An 18,193-nucleotide genomic window follows, 5' to 3' on the forward strand; every position below is an offset into this window, starting at 1 on the left:
GCGCAAACGAGCGAGTCAGAATGTACGCGATATATCTCCTCGCCTAGCAACCCCGTCAATCCGTCAATATCACCTTGGATACGGGGCTTCACCTCCCGCTGTGGTAAGGGATGGGGAGTCATAGGTCTAGGTGGTATGTCTATGATCACTACCGTATTTTATCGTATTGATCTCTTCCAAGGTAGGTAAAGCTTGCACCATTTCATTGCGAAACTGCGGGCCGACAGACCACCACCGTCCCGTCCCAGAATCAGTAGGCCTACTCGATAAATTTCGCCAAAAAAGTGCTGATATAGTGGTATAAATTATATTTTTTTTATATGAACATAGGCCTAATAGTTAATTTTTTGTTTGTTTTTGTTTTTTGTTATTCAAGTTTCATTCTGAACTTGAAAAGATGATATTTATCGGTAAGAAGTAGTTACCCGTAAGAAGCCATGTAATGATGACGCAATCTGGTAGATACGATAGAAAACGTAGGCCCTAAATATTTTGCTAGTAGGCTAGACTTAGCCCGTATAATAGTACATCATCATTAGGCTTATTATTTTATGTTTAAAAATTTGTTTTATTTCATTCATTCATTCATTCATTTCATTGTTATTATTTGATTTACCAAGTTGGTGTAGTTGGACAAGAATATAGGCCTATTATATTAGCTTATATTTTATGCAGTCCCAGCCTTGATTCGGGGGCCTCTGCGGTCGTTTCTCGTCTTAATTTTGAAGACCATAAAAAATAGGCAAGCAGTTACTACCGGTAGGCCTAGGTCTATATACCTAAGGCCCTGAATAATGTTTCAAAGTGTTATTAAAACACGGATTTAAGATTCGTTTTCAAACGTTCTCTACTCCTGATTGACCATTAACGCAATGTCAAAAACGTTGACATTTCAATACATCATATCGACCATCTAGGCATAGGCCTACAACTCAATGTCAAAAATGTCGATATTTGAAATCGGCATAGCGAGCATGCGTTTATGAAAGCATTTTCATGAATGTTTTAATGCTAAACAATAATTTCAAACGAGAAATATAATCGAAAACGCAAATTCGTGCTTTTTTCATAACCCATTTTAACTACATTTCCATTAGTAGGCCTATTAGGTCTACCATATGCCATGATTGCGATAAAAGCTTTTGGTTTTACAACACTTTTTGCGAATGTTTTGGCCGAATGCCTTTTTATTTGCAATGTTTGTCTGACTTTCAACTTTCACGTTTATAATGTTTTCTGCATACTTTAAAAGGTAATTAAACTGCTTTAAAGCATTTTTCGTGAATGTTTTCATGCAGTGTTTTAAAGCGCTCTTTATAGCATGATGCCTATATACGGTATAGTAGGCCATGCATAAACCACAATCTAATTTAAAGCCATAAGTGTTCCGTTTTCTACTTTTGAAATTCGGTTTTGTTAGGCTATGTCAATTTCCGTGTTTTTCAGTTTTCTTGTGACCTCTCCGTGTTTTGCCCGTTTAACATATATATAGGCCTACTTTTTGTCCGTTTTACAAGAAGTTTATTCAAGACATATTACAACTTTTACCCCACTTTTTACACGTTTATTTGATTGAAAACAACAACAGACACACTTTTTTAAATTTTTGTTGTTGTATTTTATTCACTTTTTATGCGGTACAAAATATTTTATAACTTTATTGTGGCTTTAGGCCTATAATAGGCCTATGACTTTTGTACGCGTTTGATATTCCACAAAAAGTTAAAAATAAAATATGATAACAACAAACAATTACAATAACAAAAACGGAATATTGAGTAATGCGACACATCAGAATCTTAAAACTCTTAAAATTTTACTTGGGATTCCTGTGGTGTAGGCAGCAGGCCTAGCTATAACGGGCGTTAAAATGCCTATCTTTGGCGCGGACGGGCCGCCGTGGTGCCTCTCAAGCACCAACTAAAAAGAAAAAGCAACGAGTAGTAACAACATCATGTTTGCGGTTCAGAAAAGGACAATGAACATAAAAATGCAATATTTGTCAACACCAAAAAAAAAAAAAAAAAAAAAAAAAAAGAAAATCACCAAAAACGATAAATTAAAAACATAACATTTTTAAAGCAAAATTATGAAAATTAGGACAAAACAGAAATCACAATATATCATGATTAGGCCTATGTCTCAATTTATTCTTCATTTCATAAAACTTCCTGATTATCTGCTAAAATAATTGCTTGTCAGTTATTCTATGCTACTTTTAATGTTCTGATGTCCGCAAATTTTAATACAGAGCATGATCTTTTTTTACACGGAACAGGACAAAATTGTGCTTAAATAATCATGGTTTCGTTCGCGGCAACACGACCATGCACTGTGCAACTTATTCGCGAAACCTGTCTGTCTGTCCGCGCGCCCTGTCGCTCCTCAAACGCCGACGCGACGCCTCGGCCTTGCCGGACGCACTGCTGCACCATGGAAACAACACTACAGTAAATAAAATGGCTACTCCATGTGGATAAACATCTGCCGAATGTGCACGGATAATTTTGTCATATTGTATATTTTACCTTCTAAATCACCAAAAAATGCCAATCTGCTGCAGTTGGAAGCCCTTCTCATTTTCTAACTTGACCAAACGTCACAAGTCACCGGATTATATATTTATGGAATAATCTTCAAAAATGGACCTAAAATCCGCTGTATTTTTCTAAATCGCGATTTTCGGCAAGTTCACTTTTGACCACTTTTAACCATTTTTGGTCCGCCATAGCGTCTAAATGAAGCATCACTGAGGTAAGTTTTTAAGTCAAACGTTTAGATATGGCCAAAATCTAGATAGTGTTTTTCAGTTTTTTAAATTAGGGCCTAGAACTTTTTTATCACCCATGATTCAAAAAATTTGAACACGGGTCACACGTTTTTACTGATTTTTTGCCTATATTTTAAAAAATAAGCAAAATTTCGAAAAAATAAAAAAACACTTTCTAGATTTATTTGTCTAAATTAATAAAATTCATGTTTTACAGTTTTTGATTTTCAAATAATTTTTTATGGCGGACCAAAATTTTTGGTCAAAAAGCCGTTTTTGGGATTTTCTCGAAAATTGTACTTTTTGACCCAAAACTGACATTTTAAATGGATTTATGAGCTCATTTCCTTTCAAAAAATGTATACTTTTATATACTTTACATAAATAGTTTTCGAGTTATGAGGTGAATAATAATGGATAATTAGTGATCCTGTGTGCCTCCTTAATGTGATCTTCCTTCCTTTTTACTAAAACGTCCAGAAAATTATGTTGGTGTTGTCCGAGTATAATAAAGTTGAACAATGAAAATGGCATCGAAAACGATGTATAAGTTACGTGTAAAGAACTTCAAGGCCAATATGTTAATAGTATATGTATAATTATATTAAACAATATTATCCACAACAATTGTGTAAACTTGAATTTAGAATCAAAATAGTTGCAATAGATTTGTTGACACGATCATCATTGTCAACAACTTTCAACATTAAAGCTATAATTGTACTAGATTTCTGTTGGAAGAAAATTTTATTAAAAATTCTGATTTTGAAAATAATATGACCTGCGAAAAACAAGGCCTTGGTGCCGTAAGAAAATTTAGAGATCAATCGCCGGAATTCCGAGATTTATCGCTGGAGTTGGATTAAAAGATTTATCGCTGGATTCTTAGATTTATCGCTGGATTGTGAGATTTATCGCTGGATTCCGAGATTTATCGCTGGATTCCGAGATTTATCACTGGATTCCGCGATTTATTGCTGGATTCCGCGATTAGGGGCCTATCGCTGGATTCCGAGATTTATCGCTGCATTCTGAGATTTATTGCTGCGTTAAGAGATATATCGCTAGATTCCGAGATTTATCGCTGGATTCCGAGATTTATCGCTGGATTCCGAGATTTATCGCTGGATTCCGAGATTTATCGCTGCACTGGATTCCGAGATTTATGGCTGGATTCCGAGATTTATCGCTGGATTCCGAGATTTATCGCTGGATTACGAGATTTGTCGCTGGATTCTGAGATTTATCACTGCGATCAAGAGATATATATCGCTAGATTCCGAGATTTAAATCAGCCAATCATATTGACTGTTACATGCATCCATGGTCTAACATTTTGCGTGAGAAAAAAAATCTTTCCAGAAATTTTACAATATAATATTTCTTTAATTTGAATATAAAGGACGTGTCTCAAGATCAATGCAACTCACACTGACTGCCCTTGTTTGTTTTAAATACATAAAAATAGCAAAATAAACATGTTTGAACTTTTATCCCATTAGGCCTAACCACTTTTCACTTGGATGCCATTTCTTCTGAATACGTCGACGGACTCAACTTCCGCGCGTGGATGGGGCTGCCATGGTTATAGAACATAGACCCATCTTTAATCACGTTTTACCCGGGCGTTTTACTGCCTACAATTTCAGACTGTGACCTCTGATTGGTCTTTGGTTTTGGAAAACCGCAGTCAAAATAACTAAGTAGGTATATAAATGCTTAGAAAATAATGTTCTTTACCAAAATACACATTAGTTATATGTGCATGTATACAAACACATTCGGGGCTTTAATTAATATTTTGTCTTCTAAACTGTAGTAGCCTATATACAAGATCTTCTAACTTTTATAGCTCTCAACATTTTGTCGATAAAACATGGACTTCGGAAATTTGGAATTTGTTCTTACTTCATTAACAATTGGTGAGTATATCTATAATGATTATATTGATTTGGGCTATTTGATATTTGATGGGCAACTGGTTACCTCTTGTTCATATCTAGGGTCCGATTTCTCGAAGCTTGGCCAGTGGTCAGACTTCCTAAGCCAGTAGGCTAGCCCTAACAATGTGCATCCATTTTATTGAAGGTGGTTTATGATACGAAATATTGTAAGCACTGATAGGCCTATGGCTTAAGACTGATGGCTTATGAAGCCTGACCACTAGGCCTATAGACAATAATTACATAATCCGGAGCCAGAGATACAGTAACTTGTTCGTGTCTGACGTCAATCAAACTCAGAAACGGTTTGTTTGTCGTGATGATTGAAATTTCTGTTCGCAGCGATGTAACCGCTTGCCGATGATTGAAATTTCTGTGCGCAGCGATGTAACCGCGTGCCCTATGGTTAGTTTTGCACTTTTAAACATTCAAACCGTCTCAAAAGTTAGGTCTCAGTGATATGAAACTATCTTTCCTGAAGGCATCGCCATGGGATAAGCAATGCCTATATAGAAAAGTAATTATAGCTTTATTGTAAAAGTACCGCATCGTTCACCCATTGTTTGTGATTCCTTTTCGAGGAAGGCGCGTATACCAGATGAATCAACCTTCCTTTTACGTGCTACTATCCAATCGCAGGCGGTGGGGAGTTCATTGTCACACGCGAACTAATTTGTTTTAATACCTGTCTCCAGTTATAAAATATTCCTGCCAAACGTGATCTTGCGTGTAAGACCCATGATATATCGTTTTTAGTTTCTTTCAAAATATTGCTTTAACGAATTGATTTGTTTATGATTTGACTTGAGAGCGTTCTTTGACGTATTTGAAATATTTTTCGGGGATCACGTGTTGAACACTACATGTTTTTCTTTTTTTCCCATCTTACTTTTTTTTTCTGCCCTACTTTCCGCTTTTCTTCCTTCATTTCTTCATTTCTTTCTTTCAGCATTTCTTATTCTTATCTCCTAGCTTTCTACCTTTGATTCTCTCTTTTTCCTGTTAGGCCTTATCTTTCTTTTTTTCATTCTATCATTTTATCGTTGTCAAATTTTCACCGGTCAATCACCTCAAATATTTCTGTAATCGGAAATACCGAGTATGACATATAACTTCCCATATACCGAATATCACGCACTGGTTTGGCTTACCACTCTGTAGGAAATTCTCAAACAAATATAGTTATACATAACCACAGTCATGAAGTTACTTCCGTTTTATTTGAACTCTTGGCCGTGACCTACATGCCGACACTAAAACAACCCCCCAAAGAAAAACCCGACCCAACGTTTTCATTCCATTTTCAGGCAAAAACAAAATCATCAACCCCCATGTCGGCGCCCTTCACAAGAACAGCGCCCGGCACAGCGTCATCATCCCTATATCTTCGTGTCAAAAATTGACGTGATAGTACGGCGAATCCTCTCGTTTTTCAAAAGCTACGCATAGCGATTTTGTTAGGCCGAACGACTCAGGCTAAGCAAACCATTTACACGATATGAGATACCACAGAGTTTCTATTCTACACGTTTTTACGATTTGCGCCTGCTCAGTACCCCATATGATGTTGCCATTACAAGAAAATTCGATTTGTTGTCAGGTAAAACCCAGGTTTTGTTTTCAATACACTAACTGGAAATTCAATACACTAATAGGCGATTGCTGTTGTCGATATACGCATATAGTTTACTGCATTTTATACATTAACTTTTTTAAATCGTACGTTAAAATTGTGATATATTCAACTGTTTGAGAATCAAAATCATATTAAGCTGAGATCCACGTGCTCTATAGAATATTAAATCACAAGTCTATAATACAATGCAATATATCGAGAGCTATCGAGCTATCACTATGTAACTTTCTTTATCTGCGTCAATAATAGAATATTGATTTTTATCGAATTGAATACATCTCTACATTTTGAGTTTGTACTTCAGCACTGAGTGATCTAGCGATCGATTCCTAGCCAATCAGATAGGACTCCTTTTCTTGCGTTCGGTGAAATACCAATCGCCCGTCGCTCACCAACGGAGTATTAAGCTGCAGGGAAAAATCTTTTGATACTGTGCACGGAAGCTAAATTTCTTTTCGCAACTACAATCAGTATGCTTCGACTATATTTATAAATAGGTATTTATAAATACGCACGTGACCCATGGGCATGCGCGACCCCAGACAAACGAGCACCTAGGTACTATGGGCACGACATACCAAAACCAGCAAGCGTGACCAAATCCTCATGGCATTGAAAAAGATAGGAACTCTTTAGATAAATGTCATCAAATTTAAGTATTAATTGAATAGGAAAATGATTACACATGGTGGGATATCGAATTTGTAATATATCAAAAACAGCATTTTGAAAGTATTTGCCGACGTCGGAAAAAATATTTATCGAGGGAAACGTTTACAATATACTCACAAAGTTGATAAAAACAGACAATTTTGCTGCAGAATAAAGGTTCTAGAACAATTTTTGTCCTCTCATGAGTCAGGAGAACCCTCCCTCTTGAACCTCTAAAAAGGTTCTTTAATTTTGGAGAACCTTAAAGATTTTCTACAGAACTGAAAACGATTCTGTATATCACGTTTTTTGGGCCATTTGCGATGGTTTTGTAACCATGTTTGGCTCTTTAGAGAACCTCTAAGGGTTCTCCTGAGGGGACAACTTTCGAACCTTTTTAGAACCTTTATTTCTTAGAGTTTCTTTCTACAAAAAAGATTTTTATACCATCAAATACCTAGGACAACATCATGATTGTGTGCAGAAGCTTTCTTGCGGACCAAGTTGGTCGTTTGACAAAGATATCGTCCATTTTTTAAATATTTTTATTCTTCGCCCATCACTTGAAAGCGAAACAATTAATTATGGTTTTTACTGTAGGTTGTTGGTTTTTATGTTCACTTTATTAATATGCGTGGTATAATTTTGATCAGGAAAGTGGTGTCTGAGTTTGGGCCCGCTTGCACACCAAACGGAGTACAGGAGACCTTATTAAAACATCGCGGTATCTTTCACACTATTAGTCTCCTCCACAGCAAGTTTAGTTACGCTCCCTCCACACAAACAGTCTGCCAATGGCCACGTATGCGCCGTTTCTGATAAGTGGGTGACAATGCAAAGTCTATAAAAACCTGATCAAAAGCGATCCATCCGGGAAATTGTTTGGGTTGGACAGATAATCAGATACGTGAGCAGCACGTGCTGGATGACGTCATGGGAAAAGTGCTAGCAAATCAAAAAGAACTCGTTCGTTATCATTGGCTGCTATGGAGACTATCCCACTATGGCATCAAAAAAGTACACTGCACTATCACTTTTATGGGTGAAAATATGTCATGTATCCCAGAAAACCGCTGGCTAGACCATATAATAGACCGCCATAAATGATTGCCGTTGCCCATGCGAGTCTACGGTATAGAAATATCACCAATCCCACGTATTTGGGCTATTCCGGTTGAAATCCATACGCCCCTTGGACATGATCTTAATCTCGCACAGGGGGTGTAGATTTCCAATGGTGTCATAAGGTAACCACACTCCTTGTGAGGGGGATTGAGGTCTTCCATATGGGGTGTATAGATTTTACCTGGAATGGCCCATTGGTTAATTAGACTTTAATTGGTAGGGGGCCTAATCTTACTCGATAGTTTTGCAGTTACCTCTGATTCATACTCCATCACTGAGTGTCGAGCGATTGGTATTTGACCAATAAGGTAGCACGCTTTTCCCAATGCAACAATTACAAAAAATCTCATGGGCTAAATAAAACCCAATCGCTAGCGCTCAGCGATCTAATATAAATTCTATTCGTAATATATATTTTACCCGCTTCTTTGTTGTGTCTTTAAGTTTACTGGTTAGGAAAATAGTTACGTTACTTAAAGTTAGTATGCAATTAGAGATAGTGATGATCCATGCGTTTTACGCCATACGGGCGTTCATACGTGCGTACATAACGCTACCTAGTCTCGGTACCAAGCTGGATTGTGTTCATTCGTCACGAAGGAGCACTAGCTCGTCACTGGAGAGTGAATATTAATTTTAGCAGGGGAAAATCACGGTGAATGAAATTGATTGCTGTTATTAGATGCTTAGGTCCGTATGCACAAAAGATTTAGACTAGATATAAAGTTAGACTTGGTCTAAGTGGAATTTAGTCTTAGGAGAAAGGACGTTTTCCATTGCATTTGCTTAAATTATTTTGTATTATTTTTGAACTTTGCATTAAAATCTTTAGAATTTGCTAGCTACTATTGGAAGGAAGTAAAGGACCATTCCGGATAGAACTAAATTCCACTTAGACCAGGTCTAACTTTAGACCTGGTCTAACTCTTTTGTGCATACGGACCTTAGAGTTTAGACTTTATCCACTAGTCCTTCAACTGCTATGCGCAGTCATCGGGTTGTGTTTGCAGTTGAAACGGTCATGTTTTCCGCCATGTTTACTGTTTCCAGGTCGGGGCCAAGGGACTCAGGCTATAGTGTTTGCCCTATAAGTAACCGCGTAAGTGCATGTTTGCTAGGTTTTGGAAGTTAAAGTTATACGAGTCGTTATTATATCCAATTTAGTACATTAGTAAGTTAGTTCTTTAATATATTAGTTGGTATGTTAGTATTTAGTATTAGTTGCGGTGGTCTATAACCCAAGCTTCTTAACTATTTTCTTGCTCATTCAGTGATATTGATGTCTATGAAGTCGATTTCAACGCATCCTTGCCCCACAGAGGTGGTTAGATCCCCAAGCGTACAGCCTACTACAGAATCTACGATACAGTCTCTACTATTCAATGACGCTGGACGCGCTTATACTTCATTCACCCTTGCCTTTGAAAAACTGGTAGGTTATAAAATGCACTATATGTGATATATCACTTAATATTATTAGCATCCCCGGTGCACCGGTAGAAAAACCCCAACCGCGTACACACTGTACTAAGATCGAGGGTTGCTAGAAAGCCGTTACTGACAAAGACATGCTCCCACAAAATAAGCATAAAGTCACCAGGTCACCATAGAAGATACAGTTGACCACAAACATGACAAAATTCAAGGAAACAAAATAATTCTGAGAAATATTGATATTTAAAGACCAAAAAGAGGTACCATCTGAACATGACTGTTTGGTATGATTTTAAAGGGTATTAAAAGGGGTTTAAATCAAAACTTTATTCTCATTTTCGACATTTTGTGAGAGCAGGTCATTGTGAGCTAAGGCTTTCTGGTTCTCAGCCCTGAACTGCAACAACTGCTAGTTGTCAGATATGTACAATAAGGGACTGGTATATCAATATGCTTGAGTGAACTCCATGAAACCATTACACTGTTAAATAGCCAATTGTGATGTGGCAGGAGTTTTAAAAACACGAGCCCTGAACAAAATATGATGCGCGCGCATACTGCCAGGCAAAAAACAATGGAAATTGTGATGATGCGTGCGCATACTGCAGCTTAATGCCAGGCATTGGCGTCAGAAGTCAACTCATCTATAGAATATTATTATATATAATATATATATTTTTCTAAAAATATGTGCTGCAAAAATAAGAGAAAAAGAAGCTAAATTAACAAAATTACAGTAGTTTTACATCAATGGGTCGAAAATCACTTTGTCCACACGTAATTTAATGCGATGTATCCGATTACCAACAGCATTGCGTTATGCATTGTAATTGGTAAACACCATCGTCTTTTCATTCAAAAGTATCAAATATTTTATATGCATGAATGAATTACAATCCAAGATTTTAATCCTCACTATTCATGCTAGATACAACAATGTACCTGAACTTCAATCCCGTTACTGACAAAGAATTATGAAATTAACAAAGCTATCACAGAAAAGAAAACGAGCAAGGTACACCAACTTAATGTGGGGAAACAAGTAAAATACAGACTAGACAATATGCAGGGGGGGGGGGGGCAAAACCAGCAAATGTAGGCATAGGAAGTAGGCAAAGTTCGATAGCCAAAAATTACAGACAGTCTGTTTGGTTTTGTTTGTTTGGTTTTGTTTGTCTGCTCCAGGTTACTTTATCCTTGTTGTTTTTGCAGGTTTAGCACTTTTGTGAGCCTTGGAACTGGTAATTTTTGGCCATCGAACTTTGCCTACTTCCTATGCCTACATTTGCTGGTTTTGCCCCCCCACCCTGCATATTGTCTAGTCTGTATTTTACTTGTTTCCCCACATCAAGTTGGTGTACCTTGCTCGTTTTCTTTTCTGTTGTTCATATTCAAGGTATCCTTTTGTATCATTTATTGATCCTTGATGTGTTTTGTGTCCTCGTCCGTTGGATTCCCCATTACCCACTTTTTTTTTAATCTATCACAATTTATTTTAAAATAACTTTTCCATCAAATACTAATAAAAAGATGTTCTTCAAAAAACTGCCATGGTTATTTGATGGGATCATTTATTAGTTTTTCAAACAAAACATCATGTACATACCCTAATTTTAGACTCAAACTGCTAAATGTGATATCAAGCTAATGTATACAGATGCTTTTGAGTCAATCTCAAATTTAATTTCATTTCTTTTACAAAATTATTCACTTTTATAGCATCTATATAGCTTTTTTGGATATAAAATGTATCCATCAATGACAAAATTGGTGGCGCTATTTAGTTACTGGTAATTACTCTTTCAAGCTTTTAATACAAATAATTCCTTTTATTGTTTGATAAAATATGTTTATAAAATTTCTTTGTGGCTTCTTTTACCTATTCCAGCTGTTTTAATGGCAGTATTAATCACCTATCCCTTGCAAATACAGAAATATGATTTAGGATAAATAGCGCCATCTATAGTTTGCATTTAGTTAATAATGAAGCCAATTCTATATACATCAAACAACAACGATTTGAAACGTCATTCGTGATATGTGAGACAAACTGCTGCGTCTATAACTGACTCTGGAGTATTAGGCGGGAGTTTGGCACGTTCTATTAACATGATTACGTCCACTCCGTACTTTACATCTATTTAACATATACTTCTAATGTAGACTAATGTTAGATTTGGGTAGGATTCTCACATTCTGGAAACGAATTCGAATTCACGCAGCACGTCCACAAAACTCCCTGTTCTTAAGTACACTTCTGCCTTGAAATCCTGTCTAGAAATCCACGCAGTCACAAAATGTAAAAAAATTCAAATTCAAAATCGTATCAGGTGAAATCAATGAAATTGTGTAATTGCTACATTAGTTTAACAATGTTTATGTTAATTTCGGGTACATTTTTTCATCTAGCATGACTACTGAGGATTAAGATCTTAGATTGTAATTCATTCATGTATGTAAAATTTTGAATGACAAGCCGATGGTGTTTACCAATATACAGCCTGTCTCAAAATAAGTTGTGCAAGTGAATAGCGCCCTCTTTGGCAATTAGAAAATACCGTTGTGACATAATGCTTACATCAACGCCAAGGGCGTAGTCTTAGGTCTCTAATGCCGTTTGTTCTGTTCAATTTGCTTGTTTTAATCTCGAGATATGCTTACTTAACAACAAAAGGGTAAAATCACAATTGTGCCACTTTTACCCAAGAAAGGGGGCTGTACATGTAAATCAATGATATCATCAAGTTTATCAAGAGTTCCTTCGTGAAATCAAAAGAATGCATCAATTACACAACAATACAAAATAGTTTTTACTGTTTTTACTGTTTTATCATGATTTAGGTATAATTATTCTCTTTTCCACTTACGACAAGTTACAAGATAAATAAATATTTCACATTCTGCTGTAAAATTAAATACATGTGCATGATTTTATCATGGTAAATACAGTGGGTTTTTTTGTCACACAAGATACAAACAAATTTTGCACATTTATAGGTTAATGAACTTAGATAAGTTCATGAAATTTGACAAATTAATGAAATTAGACAAAATAATGCACGAGCGCTGATGTTGATGCGTTTAATACACGAGCCCCGAAGGGGAAGTGCATTAGACGCATCAACATCAGCTATCATTGATTTACATGTACAGCCATATTCCCTAGTAAAAGTGGCACAAATGTGATTTTACCCTTTCGTTGTTAACTAAACATATCTCGAGATTAAAAAAAGCAAATTGAACAGAACAAACGGTATTTGAAACCTAAGACTACGCCCTTGACGTTGATGTAAGCATCATGTCACAACGGTATTTTCTTATTGCCAGAGAGGGCGCTTTTCACTTGCACAATTTTTTTTGAGACAGGCTGTACATGCCTAATGCAATACTATTGGTAATCGGACACATCCCATTTAATTACGTGTGGACAAAGTGATTTTCGACCCTCGGACATAAAATTGGTCCAATTTTGTTACTTTAGCTATTCTGTTTCTCTCATTTTCTCACCACATACTCTTAGAAAGATATATATTTAGAATGTATAACACTTTTTTAGGATAGCTGCTCTAAACTCCGAGAAATGAGCTCTCCAAATTGGGTATAGTGGTTTTTGGACCATACTGTATTTACTCTTGATTACGGTATTTTCTTTTTAATTATTTTAGGAGGAACGGCTCGGACTTTTTGAATATCATCACTTTAGACCAGAGTGCACCCCGGAATATTCCAGATTGAATAACACCTACCGACTTGCATTAATAAAAGATCAGGTAGGTATACACACGCATACAAAAGGTGCATTCTTAAGGGATCTAGAATGAGCGTTTATGGTGTTTCGACAGTATTTTTTGTGTGGGACATGAGAGCACCTCAGACGTATCGAATTGCATTCTGAATACGAAGCATGTCTTTCTGATATCAAATAATTTTCATTTTTGAAATTCACGATATAATACAAATTTTATGACAAATTATTAAAATTTGATATTTTTCAAAATTTTGATATATAACAGTCCTCGAAATAAATTTTATAAATCTAATGATATATTCTTAAAGTGTATGTAGCTGGGAGGAAAAGCCGACGATCAATTGAAGATATGGATTTTTTCCCAAAACGACCTTTTTTTTTTTTGGAGTTTTGGGAAAAAAATTCATATCTTCAATACGAAAAGGTCAACATTTTCAATTGATCGTCGGCTTTTCATCCCACCTACATACACTTTAAGTATAAATCATCAGATTTATAAAGTTTACTTCAAGTACTGTTAAATATCAAAAATATCAATTTTAATGATTTGCCATAAAATGTGTATTACATTGCGAATTTCAAAAATCAAAATTATTTGATATCAGAAGGACATTCTTCGTATTCAGAATGCAATTCGATATGTCTGGTGTGCTCTAATGTCCCACAATAAATACTGTCCAAACGTTCATACCCCTACCCTTAAACACTTAACAAAGTTCAGAGTCTTGCAATCTTATTGGTTCTTAGCCATGTGTTATGACATGATATGCACGGTTCAGCGCGTGCGAGTCGACGCGATACTCGATCGTACGCGCTATTTGAAACAATCAGAGGCTCTTAGCAACAACGGGACTGATCGATTCTAAGCCCTAGGTAATTCCTTGTAAAATGTAGGATTTAATTTGATTAAAATGTGATACTTATGTTAAATATTTTTTAGCCGTTGTCGTGCATCTATCGTCTCATTTTGGGCGGTAAAATAACGAACTCGCCGGTGTTATTTAAGACGATAGATGGGCGACAGCGGCTAAAAACAACACCTTTATTCTCTATTCTCTATCTATAGCACAACATACCTTCTTCACAAGGAATGGAACATAACTTACAAACACAACCACAATTTCCTTACAAAACTCTACACTCCCACCTACACTTCTACAATCTCACCTCATCCCACTACCCACCCTTTCATGTAGATATGTGGGAGCCCATACACATACCACACCCACCCCACACATCCCCATACACCCCACACATAACATTTTTTTTTGCCTTTTCTTATTCCAGCCACAAGATTTGTTTGAGACTCATGTTAACAATTTGGAGTTCTACGTGTCCTTGGCCGATTGGGTCATTGATAACGAGGATTTATATCCGGGTCATAGGTCACTTACCCCGGAATTTGAAGCAGCATACCAGCATTTGCTTACTGTTATTAAAGAACTTGATAATTTTGTAAGTACAATATCTTCATGAAATTTCAGTTGATTCCGATTTTGCGTTCGCGAGTTATGCATGATTATGTGTATTACACTGCTCCATAGACAATGCGTTGTAATTTCGTTCTGGTGCACCAGAACGAAATTCAAATTTCACGATATCTCTGCTAAACGAATTAATCTGCAAGAAATATTCTGTACATAAACATTATGTAGTCAGAGATTTCCAGTGATATAAAAATCTCAACTTTTTTTGAGAAAAGTGGGGGGATGAGGCTGTGGATCACGAAATGCCCTTTTAATTCCTACTTTTTTTCAGATCGTACTCCCATCTGTTATCATCAAGCGGGAGACTGTGATCATTGTTATGTGGTCGAGATGTTTTTGTCCTTAGACTTGTGTCCTCGTCCTAGTTGAAAGATTGCCCATTTACGTTGCCGTACATTGATACAGCGTTTAAAACCACATGTGGTCGATCGCTGTAAATAGATCCTAACCTGGTATAAGTCCAGATGCTTCAATGTGAATGTGGTTTGATACTTAAGATCTGGTAGAACTTGTCTCATGTGTACCAGGAGCGTTCCTTACACTGATTGGTCGTTATTGTTTTAACTTAGCATGGACTGTAATAATACACAGGTCCAGTAATATTCTCTCAACAAGAACGAGGACAGGAGTCAACGAGTCTGTTTGATTAGGCATTGTCTTGTCTTCAAACCTTGAGTAGGGTCCCTATGTTGACACTATCACTAGTAGGGCCCAACGTTTGCTTGGCTGAATCCAAAGAACGGTTGGATCTAATCCATCCGGATACCATGAAAAAGCTTTTCTTTACTCTGGTGAGACCTATCTAGGAGTATAATGTGCTCCAGTTGTGGCTCCTAACAGAGAAGGTCACAAAAATTACCTGAAAGGGGTCCAGAGAAGGCTCACCAGATACTGTTTTCCTGATCCTTGGCATTCCAGGGCTTCTTACAGCACAAGGCTCCAGACCCTTGACGTTCCCACCATTCTTTCTCGCTTTGATTATCTTCGCATTAAAAAAAATAAAATAAATGTAGATATTTATATAGCGCTTTATGCCGTAAACAGCCTCAAAGCGCTTTACATTTATTCCGCCGTCATTAGAATATGTCGGAACCACGTTTGCAGCCTACAAGTGGCGCAGGGTCCATCAGTACAACGACTGTGACTACCCCTAACAGCTTCCCATTGCACCTGGGTGGGGTGAGGCAAGCGAGGCAAAGCGCCTTGCCCAAGGGCGCAACACGGTGGTGGGACGGGGAATCGAACCCACGCACGTCGAGCAAGCTCTCAGATTATGAGTCCAAGGCCGTAACCACTGAGCCACCGTGCCCTCTTATTATGTTTGCTGATGGGTGTCTGTGGAATAAATTCAATATTAACTATATCAAGCTGAATATACTTTCCTCTAGACAATGAGCCAACATAGATTTCCGGCATTTCCATCGCAGCCGGACTGACGCTTTCCAGTCCCTCTTTGTCGCATTCCCTAGGTTATAGCCCACCTTACCAAATGATGTCTACAGTGAAATTGTTTTTAGTTTTTCGTAGTTTTTGTACCTTTTAATATCTGTAATATGTTGTGTATGGGGTTTTTTGTCTGTTTGTTTTTATAAACTATTTATCTTTTTCGTCAACGGAGATCCACTTGCTTGCATGAATTCAATAAATCAAATCAAATCAATCAAATCAAAGGTAAAAAGGTCATGATCTCATCACAGTGATCCCAGTTACAGTCTGGCTTCTTCAACGATGGAGTCCCATCTGAAATTTTCGTGGTAGGAATTAATTTCTTGTGTTTGGATAAAAAGGTCCAAAAATATAAACATATTAACGTATTAAATTTATAGAGGGATTGTCATAAATCTTAACTCAGACTAGCCTTCCTTTTTTGTAATCTCTTGTCATGTTCTGTACTCTTTCAGATGATTTACAACGATTTTGTCAATGGTACAAACATAACCCCTACCGAGTGTGAACCAACAGCGCCATCACCGAAAGAAGCCATCGAATTTGAAAGATATAGCCGTGCATTAGTCATCCTTGCCGATATCCGCGCGATTCTGCTGTCTGTCATGTTGGATGTTTCTGTTTGTTTGTCTTCCTCGGATGTATACTCGCCACATGTTACTGAAATTCCAACATTGCCTGTTACTTAAGATAAAAGCAACGGGGAACTTTTGTAAAATATTATATATATTATTAATTTATTGAATTTATTGCAATGTTTTCACTGGGACAAACTCGTACTAAGATTTCGATATCGACGTCTAATTCGATTGCGACAGAAGATTACCATAAATTCGTATTCGTGCGATTCCGAATAGAACATTTCAAATCAAGATCGCAAAAGCTGGATGCCAGAGGTAGATGTCTCATTTACGACAGAAAATCACGGTGTATTTAGGGTTAGGGGTTAGGGTTCGTTTCTGTCTTAAATGAAACATTTACCATGCCAGGTGCAGTGAGCGGTATTCATCCAAAAACCTAGGTGGTCAAATTGGCGGACAATCAAATGTCATGTATCATGGTACCTATTTGAGCAGGCAGGTAAATATCACTTGAGATCTTCTCAACTGCGTGGGCAACGACATCGACCCTGGAGCCCCCACAACCAGATGAAAATAAATTTCACTTGCTATTTACCTCTCTGCTTTGAAGCAAAACTGTAGCTATTATTTAACTGATGTCAAAATGGATTCACCAGGTAAAATATTTTGCTTACATATTGGACATAATATGAAGACCTGAGCGCAAGAAGACCGTAAGTCCATATTTGGCATTTTGAGATGTGATCGTTTAAACTTTTTAAAATAAGATAATTTGGAAACCAAAAGAGCCATAATATTGATACTTCTCAGGTACATGGGTATAGGCAAGAAAAATCATTTTGTATATCAACCAAGTAAATATCTGTAATATTGATCGATATTGATCGATTTATCATTTTTGGACTTACGGTCTTCTTGCGCTCGGATTGAAACAAAAGCTTATAACTCAAAACTTTATGCAGATGTTGGAAATATTTTACCATATTGGTAATCTATGTGCAAAGACGAGCAATTCGACACCTTGTTTGTTGAATTTGAAGGTTGTTTTTGACATTAGTTGACCTTTAACCGGAAGTGACCCTCTAACTCATTAACCGATCTCAAAATATATGATAAATTATATATTTTCTTAATCGTTGTGTCAAAAAAAAATTGTCAAAATTTATGTCTTCATCCAATAACTTCAAAACCACCTGTAACTCAGTCTTCTAAAGAAAACTGCAAATATTCGTATAGTTTTTGGCAAATTAAATTTTAGCCGCGGCGAAAGACGCTGACGAAAAATTGGCCATTGTATCTGTCGCAATGGAAAAGTGCCCGCAACACATGGGATAAAGGGCCATACAGACTTCAAATATTTGACGTAGAATTC

At 36.8% G+C, this 18,193-nt stretch overlaps 1 protein-coding gene across 1 annotated transcript; it reads left to right on the plus strand.

Annotated features, from left to right (window-relative positions):
• Nucleotides 1-4,565: 4,565 nt before the first annotated feature.
• Nucleotides 4,566-18,018, plus strand: LOC140146413 (uncharacterized). The gene is made up of 5 exons (XM_072168255.1): nucleotides 4,566-4,692; nucleotides 9,397-9,557; nucleotides 13,225-13,329; nucleotides 14,595-14,762; nucleotides 16,696-18,018. Exons 1-5 carry the CDS (start codon nucleotides 4,647-4,649, stop codon nucleotides 16,927-16,929), a joined length of 714 nt encoding a protein of 237 aa, XP_072024356.1. The 5' UTR covers nucleotides 4,566-4,646; the 3' UTR covers nucleotides 16,930-18,018.
• Nucleotides 18,019-18,193: the final 175 nt, after the last annotated feature.

Source organism: Amphiura filiformis, chromosome 2 (genome assembly GCF_039555335.1).
Source record: "Amphiura filiformis chromosome 2, Afil_fr2py, whole genome shotgun sequence".
Taxonomy (NCBI): domain Eukaryota; kingdom Metazoa; phylum Echinodermata; class Ophiuroidea; order Amphilepidida; family Amphiuridae; genus Amphiura; species Amphiura filiformis.

Bases quoted from the DNA above. Each gene is read 5' to 3' on its own strand.
- LOC140146413 (XM_072168255.1), top strand. From the start codon at position 4,647: ATGGACTTCGGAAATTTGGAATTTGTTCTTACTTCATTAACAATTG. The intron at 4,693-9,396 runs GTGAGTATATCT...TTGCTCATTCAG, and splicing joins TCTTACTTCATTAACAATTG to TGATATTGATGTCTATGAAG. The intron at 13,330-14,594 runs GTAGGTATACAC...TTCTTATTCCAG, and splicing joins TTGCATTAATAAAAGATCAG to CCACAAGATTTGTTTGAGAC.